Raw genomic sequence first — 8,382 nt, 5'->3', positions numbered from 1 at the left:
GGCTGGAAAAGATCTCTGAGATCGTTGAGTCTCACCTTTGACCCATCACCACCTTGTCAACCAAAAAGCCAAGTCCAGTCGTTTCTTGAACACAAGATTCCTGTGGGATCTGGGAAAGTTGAGTGCTTTGGGTTCAGTTTTTGGGCTACTGAGAGCTGGGATTGTTCAGCCTGGAGAGGAGAAGCTCTGGGGTGACCAAGTTGTGGCCTTTCAGTGCCTAAGAAGAATCAAAAGGAAAGATGGAGACTGTTTGCAAGGGCCTGGAAGGGCAGGACAGGGGGAACGGCTTCCCACTGCCAGAGGGAAGGATTGGGATGTTGGGAGGGAATTCTTGGCTGTCAGGGTGGGCAGACCCTGGCACAGAGTGCCTAGAGAGGCTGTGGCTGTCCCAACCCTTGGTGTGTCCAAGGCCAGGTTGGAGCAACCTGGGATAGTGGAAAGTGTCCCTGCTGTGGGAGGGGGTGGAATGGGATTTTGAGTGAGATGGAGTGCAATTTGGGGGAAATGGGGTGGGATTTGGGGATGATGGGTCAGGATTTGGGGGAGATGGGAGGGATTTTGGGGGTGATGGGGCAGGATTTGGTGTGAGATGGGGCAGGATTTTGGGGGCATAGGGTGGGATTTTGAGGTGATGGGGTGGGATTTTGGGGTGGGATGGAGTGGGATTTTGGGGGAATGGGGCAGGATTTGGTTGGGATGGAGTGGGATTTTGAGGGAATGGGGCAGGATTTGGGGTGGGATGGAGCAGGATGTGGGGTGGGAAGGGGCAGAGCGGGAAGCCCCGCCCGCAGCTGGAAGCCCCGCCCGCAGCTGGAAGCCCCGCCCCTCCCCGAGGCCCCGCCCCTCCGGCGGCCCCGCCCCTCCGCCGTGAGGGGAGCAGGGCCGGGCCAGGCCGGGCCGGTGGCGGGGCCGCAGCCGCAGCCATGGCGCTGGTCACCCTGCAGCGCTCACCGACCCCCAGCGCTGCCTCCTCGGCCAGCACGAGCGAGGTGAGCCGGGAGGAGCCGGGGCGCGGCGGGGAGGGCGCGGCGGAGCGGAGCGGAGCGGGCCCCACGGGCGGCCATGGGGAGCGGGAGGCGCCGGGGAGGCCCCGCGCAGGGACGGGCCCCTCGCAGCCCCCCGGCCCCTCACACCGCAGGGCTCCCGGTGCCGGCCCCTCACAGCCCCGGAGCCCTCCTGGCCCGGCCTCGCGGCTCTGCCCTTTCCCAGCCCCTCTCCAGCCCCTGTTCCATCCCCCCCACAGGCTCAGGCCCCTCACAGCCCCCCGTCCTCCCCGGGCCCCGGCCCTGTCCTCGCAGCCCCAGTTCCGCGGCTCCTCCCGGCCCCAGCCTCACCACCTGGCCCCTCACACTTCTCCCCTCCCCAGCCCCTGGTTCCACCCCCCTCGTGGCCCCCACAGCCACTTGCCATGTCTTCCCCCACTCGCAGACCCCATGGCCTCACTGCCTACAGCCCCCTTGTCCCAGCTCAGCCCCTCACAGCCCTCCCCAGTCCCTTGCTCCATTCCCCTCATAGCCCCCAGCCCTACATCCCCCTGGTCCCCCAGAGCCACTTACCCCCGTGTTCATCCCCTGCCAGTCCCCAGAGCTGCGCAGCCCACCCCTGTGATGCTGCCAAGCTGAGCCAGGCCTGGCTCTGTCCCACCACCCCCTTTACCCACACACAGCCCTGTTCCCCCGTGGCTGTCCCCAGCTCCAGCCCTCACCCAGCATCTGCTTGGGCTCCCTAACCCCTGGGGCAGCCTGTTTGACCCCTCTCTTGTCAGGTAATCCCTGGGCGGCGTGCTGGGCCTGTCTCCATGGAGCAGCTGTGCTTGCTGACCCCAGAGCTTCTCCCTCCTTGACATCCCAGAGCTGCCACCACCTCCTGCCCAGGGATGCTCTGCTTTTCCCCCCTGTCCCTGTGCAGCTCCTGCCCCTCAGGGAGCTCATCCCTTCCCGTGGTGGCTGTGGTCCATCCCCTGGGAGCAGCTCCTGTCCTGCTCTGCCCTATACCTGTGTGACATCCTGGTTTGCTGCCACTCCTGGCTGTGGCACGGCCTCCACTGTGCCGCTGCCCCGTCCCTGTTCCAGCTGTGCCGCTGCCCCGTCCCTGCTTCAGCTGTGCCGCTGCGCCATCCCTGCTCCAGCTGTGCTGCCCCATCTGGCTGTGCTGCTGCCCCATCCCTGCTCCAGGTGTGCTGCCCCATCTGGCTGTGCTGCTGCCCCGTCCCTGCTCCAGCTGTGCCACTGCCCTGTCCCTGCTCCAGCTGTGCTGCTCCAGGGCCCTGTAGCTGCCACTGAACTTGGTGCCTCTGGTGCCATGCCCTGTGCATGCCTGTCCTGCATGAAATCCTGCCTGTCCCAGCTCTGCTGCACAGCCCCTCCTCTCCTGCTTCCCAGAAATGCCTCCCTGATCTTTCTCCTTCCCTTTTTTCCTCCTAATCCATCTGGTTTGTCACCCTCAAAGACAGGCCTGATTTTCTCTGCATATCCTACCCCTGCATCCCTCTCCCTGACACATCTTTCCTTTGGTGCTCACTGCCCTTGGCTCTGCTCTGTCCCCACTCGTGCCAGGTAAACAATCCTATTTGTCACCTGTCAGGTCCCTGTGACTCCCCCGATTAGCTGGGCCGAGGGGGGAGTGAGAGGGGGCAGTGCCACAAGGCTCCAGGTTCTCCCTCACCCCGGGGGCTGCAGGGGGTCCCTGACTGCAGGAGCCTCCTTTGGGCCACACTGTGGTCATTGAGAAACCTGGAGACAGGACTTGTACTTTTCCAAGGAGTTCTCAGAAGGAATTTTGGTGGGTTCTGGTTTAGACAGAGCCTTAAACAAGGCCCAGTGGCCACCCAATCTATGGAGATGAAAATGAGCTGTAACCCTGTTGCAGGCAGTGCAATTAGACTGGATTTAACTGGTGCAAATGGGAGAGGAGTCTGTGTTAGGTGTTGCTTGTGTAGGAGCTGCTGGTGGTGATTGTTTTTTCCATGCAGTTTTCCCTTTCCCTCCCAGAAATGCTGCCCCAGGTGTTGTCCATGGCAGGGCATTTCTGCCCTCAGCGCCCCAGCTCAGGTGTGCTGTGGTGGCTCCCAGAAGAAGGGCATCCCCTCCTATTGGGATGGCCCCTTCTGGCATAAAATACCATAAAACTATAAATTAGCTTTTCCCAGATTCACTGTGTTGTTTTTGCAAAGTTAATTTCAAAGGAAAATCCCATCAGAAACTGCCAGTGTGCTCCTGTTCTTTTAGGATCTTTCTTGCACGGGAAGCCAGGTCTCCTTGGGACTTTTAGCCTACTCAATAATTACTAGAAGATATTTTTAATGGGAAATGATGACCATACATCTTTGCTAATTGTGACTGGGCTGCTGCGGCCTCTTCTCACTGGTGAGCCCCAAGGAATGTATGAAATGGATGCTGCTGCCTGCAGAGCTGGCTGTGCTAGCACAGTGGGCTGTGAACTCTGAGGAGAGAGGGGTTCAGCTCTCCCGTGCTGCTGCAGCTCCTTCCACACCCCTCCCACTCCCTGCCACGTCCAGGGATGTCCCTGAGGCTGCTGGGGGTCTGTCCTGCCATCTGTGCCACGGTGGGAGCAGCTGCAGGGCCACAGTGTCAGCAGGGTGGGTGGTGCACCCCAAAACCTCCCTGCTGGGGGGATGCTCTGAGCAGGACAAGGCAGGAGAGCTTGGTGTGGCAGCCTTGCTGCTGCCTTTGGTTTTATTGCAGCTTTTTAATAGGAAATACAGGGAAATTTGACTTTGAGAGCCCACAGCATTTGACCTGGAGCCCACAGCAGCTCCAGGCCCAGCCCTGCTGTCAAGCCCCAGCTGACAACATCCAAGACTTCAGTCATGTTTGTTTAAAAAGGAAAAAAAGAGATTTTTCTCCCCCTGTTTGCTACGTGACAGATCCAAACAAACAGGAGGGTGACCCTGCAAAGGCCACAAACCTGCTGGACCTTCCCAGGGCTGGGGGATCTGCCAGTGGGAGCTCTGGGACTCAGGGTGCTCCGAGGCTCTGTCTGCAGAGCCTGGCTCTTGCACTGCCACTGCTCACTGTAAACAGACTAAAAATAGCCATGGTATGCTCCTCATCCTGCCTGGGTCAGTTGGGATGGGCCTTGTGCATCTCCCTTCCTCCAAAGGGCCATATTTCCAGCATCCGGCCCCTGCTGCTGCATCTGGAGGGGTTTTTCCCCCTGGTTTTGCTTGTTCTCACGGATTGTCAGTGGTGCAGCAGCTCCTGGGCACTCCAGCCTCCCAGATCCTCACCTGGGGAGTGGGGAGCTGTCCAGGTCCTCCACACACACAAAACACCAAGCCTGGATGTTTTAAATGGAACTATTTTTAACTTGTACAAGTTAAATACAACTTGTATTTTTAACTATTATTTTTAACTTGTACAAAAGCACCTGGTGACAAATAACCCTTATGGTGACCCTTGGTTGATGTGGGTGCTGAGCAATGTTTTAGTAAATACCAGGATGCTCCCTGAGTGTCAGCACTGATTCCTTCAAGGCTTGTGTCCCTCCAACTGTGTCAGGATCTGGTGTGTTGTCAGTGTAAAGGTTTTCCTGTTGCAGGACCATCTGCAAAGTCCCTGCTGTGCTTTTTGGGCCCAAACCACCTGCCCAGCACAACCCTGCCCTCCAAGGGGATGTTTCTGGCCTTTCTGCTCTGTCTGCTCACACAGGACCAGATGAGGAGAATTATTTTCAAGCCTGTTTTTTTTTATCAGCTCTGCATGCAATTAGCCCCAACTCTATTTCCCTTTAATAAGGAATTTTGTCCAGAAGCTGCTGGAAAGTTGAAGGGGTGGCTGAGGGCAGGACTGTGTGACAGTGCTTGTTTCTGGAGGCAGGCTGGAGTCCCAGCTCTGCTCTGAGGAGAGGAAATGAAGTGTCAGGGCCACTAATGTCACCCGAGGAGCCAGATTGGCTTCTGGGGCACTTCCCACCAGTGCCTGGAGAAAAGGTCCCAATTTTAACCCCCGGCTGCCACCGAAGCAGTGTGTCCCTCAGCAGGGAGCAGGCACAGGGCTTGTCAGTGTCTGGGCAGTGAGATGGGCATTGTCCTCCTTGGGGCACACCTGCCAGTGTCCAGGTGGAGGTGGCCTCGTTGTGCTGCCAGTGCGAGCAGTGCCAGGCTGGGAGGCAGGTGCTGGGGCTGGGCCTGGCCCAGCAGGACACTTTGGGCTGTGTCATAGTGTCATAGAATGGATTGGGTTGGAAAAGACCTCCGAGGTCATCAAGTCCAACCCTTGGTCCAACTCCAGTCCCTTTACCAGATCATGACACTCAGTGCCACAGCCAAGCTCAGTTTAAAAACCTCCAGGGATGGGGAATCCACCCCCTCTCTGGGCAGCCCATTCCAATGCCTGAGCACTCTCTCTGCAAAGAATTTTTTTCTGCTCTCCAACTTCAATTTCCCCTGACAGAGCTTGAGCCCGTGCCCCCTTGTCCTATTGCTGAGTGCCTGGGTGTCCTTGTGCTGTCCCTGCTCGGCCCGACCCGCAGTGCTCGCCATGCCCAGCCCAGCCTTGTGTGCCCTGCCCTGTGTGCCCAGCCCAGCCCTGCCCTCACGTGTGCCCATGGTGCCAGCCCTGTGTGCCCAGCCCTGCCCTCCTGCTCTGCCCTCACATGTGCCCTGTGTGCCCAGCCCTGTGTGCCCAGCCCAGCCCTGCCCTCACGTGTGCCTCCGGTGCCCAGCCCTGTGTGCCCAGCCCTGCCCTCCTGCTCTGCCCTCACATGTGCCCGCGGTGCCATCCCTGTGTGCCCAGCCCTGTATGCCCAGCCCTGTATGCCCAGCCCTGCCCTCCTGCTCTGCCCTCACGTGTGCCCGCAGTGCCAGCGCGGTGTGCGCTCCGCTGACGTCGCACTTGCCGATCTTCAAACCGATCTGTGCTCCAGGCCCAGCTTGCAGGATTAGGACCTAATAGCTTTCAAATCCCCTGAGCCCCTTTGTCACCCGGCACCGGGTGCTGGTGGCATGACTAGGGAGTTTCATTTATCCCTGGCACTGGGAAGAAAAACCCCGCAGAAAGTGCCACCCACACTCTGTTGTTGCAGTGATGGGTTTTAAAAGTGTGGGGATTTTTTTTGCAGTTGTAACGTGGAAACAACTGATATGTAACTTTCTCTGTATCCTTCTTTTCCCCCCTCAGCTGGAGGTTGGCAGTGATGAAGAGCGTAAATTAAACGTGAGGTAAGTGGAGTTTTTGGGCTCTAGACATTGTTCCCAGTGTCGTTAATTGTCTGCCGTGTATCCAAGTCCTGATCCCGAAGAGATCCCAACCTCGAGCCTGTGCCTTGTCTGGAGGGATGGCATAGTCTGCTGAGAGCTGAGACCTGGGGACTCTCTCCCTTATCAGTTCAGAGATGAGCATTTAAGGAACTGAAAGCATAAAAGAAGGTTTGTGATCCTTTTTTTCCTGGTGGGAGGACACTGGAAAATTGCTCGTCAGCTCTGGCCGCAGCACTGAACTGTTATCGCAGCATCTCTGGCTGTGCTGCTGCTCCCTGAGGCTCCAGGCTGAGGAGGGGAGAGCTCTGCTCATTCCTGGGCATTAACCATTGGGAATTGGACTCCCTGGGGTTGTGTGGAGCCACTTTCATCGTGCAAGGGGAGGAAAGGACTGAGAGATCCTGCAGGAGAGAAGGAAGGCCCCTCTCGCTGACACTGTGCAGATCCCAAGTGATAACACAAAGCTCTGGCTAATGGGGCTCTGAGTAATTCTGTGGGTCTTTCACTCTAAGCCCAGCTCTTTCAGACAGCTCTTACCCTCTAACCTGTAAACCACAGCCTGGAAGAGAAGTGTACAGGCAGACAGTGGTTCAGTTCTCTCCTCCTTGTCACTCCTTCCTGCTTTAATTATCCTGGTTTCAGATAAAAGCAAAGCAACTCGTGCTGCTGCTTGGACTGTCTTGGCCCTGCAAGTGAATCAGAGGGCAGAAAAGCAGAGCTGCTCCTTGACAGAGTAGGAGAGTCAGACTTCTTTGCTTCTGTGTTCTGGGGTGGTTTCTGTGTCTGTAGCCCACCTGGGAAGCCTGGAAGGCTGTCCTGCATGAACACACATGGGCTGGGGCTGGCTCTGTGTGCTCCCCTGGGTGTTCCAGGTATTTCATGGCCATCTGTAGTGCCATTCGGGAGCTGATTTCGTGGAGAATTTGTGTAGGTTAAAACAAAATTCAGGATTCCTGGGTTTGCTCCTTGCACAGTGCAGGGCTCCTGCAGGAATCTGCTGAAGGCCCAAACTGCCACACAGCCCTAACTCTTGTGCTTTTTCCCACGTTGTATTAAACAGTGACACGTAACCAAGCAGGACCACAGCCTCTTTTATGGGATATGCAGTTCTGTGCTGAAAGAGGAAATGCAGCTTTATCCCTCTTCATTACAAATGTGCTCAATGTCCAGATGGATCTTTGGGAGATCCTTAGATTTGTGGCCACCTTTGGCCTGTCTGACTTCTTTGCACACACTACTGACCAGAGCCAGCCATGGGGAGTGTAATGTACTTAGACCAGGCTTAAGGCTGCTGCTTTTCTGCTGGCTGCTGAAAGCTGCTGCAGCCCTGCTGTTGGACACTGAGATCCCATGAGCTTCCTCTGTCCTTCAGTCTCCTGAGGCTGCTCTTCCGTCTACGATTGTCAGGATAACAATCTGGTAATTAAATAGCCAGACAGAGTTCGAGAATCACATGGCTCTGGTGCAGAGCCTTTGCTGTCCTTGGGAGGAAACACTGCCAAGGGCTGGAGAAAATGTGTAGACACAACACAGGTGCTGAATGAAGCTCCTCAGAGTGTGGTGGGTCAATCCTGTCCCCTTCCCACTGGCAGCTGTTCCAGATCCGTGTGCTGAGACTCTGCCTGGTGCCCATGGGGTGGCAGAATTGTTCAACTTCATTGTGCTGCTTCTCTGCAAACATCCCACAGGAACAGGCTGTGATGGTGTTTGTGAGTCTTTAAATCCTGCCCCAGCCGCGGTGCAGACAGAGGTGACAGCTGGGCTTTGTCACACGTGCCCTGAGCACAGGGTCAGCAGCTCCTGGCTCTGCAGACCTCAGGGATCCCAAGGGTTAGGAAGAGGAAGGATTGTTGGAATCACATCCCATCGTGCTGCCAGCTCAGGCTGTGTTTCATCTATACAGGGTAGCCGTGCTATTGCACAATTATGACATCCTGTACTCATCTGCCTGGTCAACAAGTTATTTTCATGCATTCCAAAATATTTCAAGATTTTTACTGAGATTGCATGGTTGGATCTGGTTCCATGAGCCAGCTGATTGTTCTCTTGGTGGAATGGAGCTGTATCATGGCTGTGTACCCAGCCACATCTTGCTGCTCTTATGGTTTCTGTCACTCCAAAATGCTTTCCCTTCCATGTTCTCCCTGGAACAGCTTCCACCC

The 8,382-nt window shown here is 56.6% G+C and overlaps 1 protein-coding gene across 2 annotated transcripts in view; it reads left to right on the top strand.

Moving 5' to 3' along the window:
- Positions 1 to 861: 861 nt before the first annotated feature.
- The window catches only part of SSH1 (slingshot protein phosphatase 1), a 34,841-nt gene continuing 27,320 nt past the window's right edge, over positions 862 to 8,382 (top strand). Inside the window, exons 1-2 of one of the 2 annotated variants that reach the window (XM_071572177.1) lie at positions 862 to 989; positions 6,141 to 6,181. In XM_071572177.1, coding sequence (XP_071428278.1) covers positions 924 to 989; positions 6,141 to 6,181 — 107 coding nt within the window. In that variant the 5' untranslated portion in view covers positions 862 to 923. Of the gene's footprint in view, positions 990 to 6,039; positions 6,182 to 8,382 lie in introns of those variants that run through there. The other variant, XM_071572175.1, reaches the window with a different exon arrangement.

The sequence above is a fragment of the Pithys albifrons genome, chromosome 17, assembly GCF_047495875.1.
Source record: "Pithys albifrons albifrons isolate INPA30051 chromosome 17, PitAlb_v1, whole genome shotgun sequence".
Classification (NCBI taxonomy): Eukaryota; Metazoa; Chordata; class Aves; order Passeriformes; family Thamnophilidae; genus Pithys; species Pithys albifrons.
Note: the sequence above shows the minus strand (reverse complement) of the source record. Positions and strands in the feature narration are given on the sequence as shown.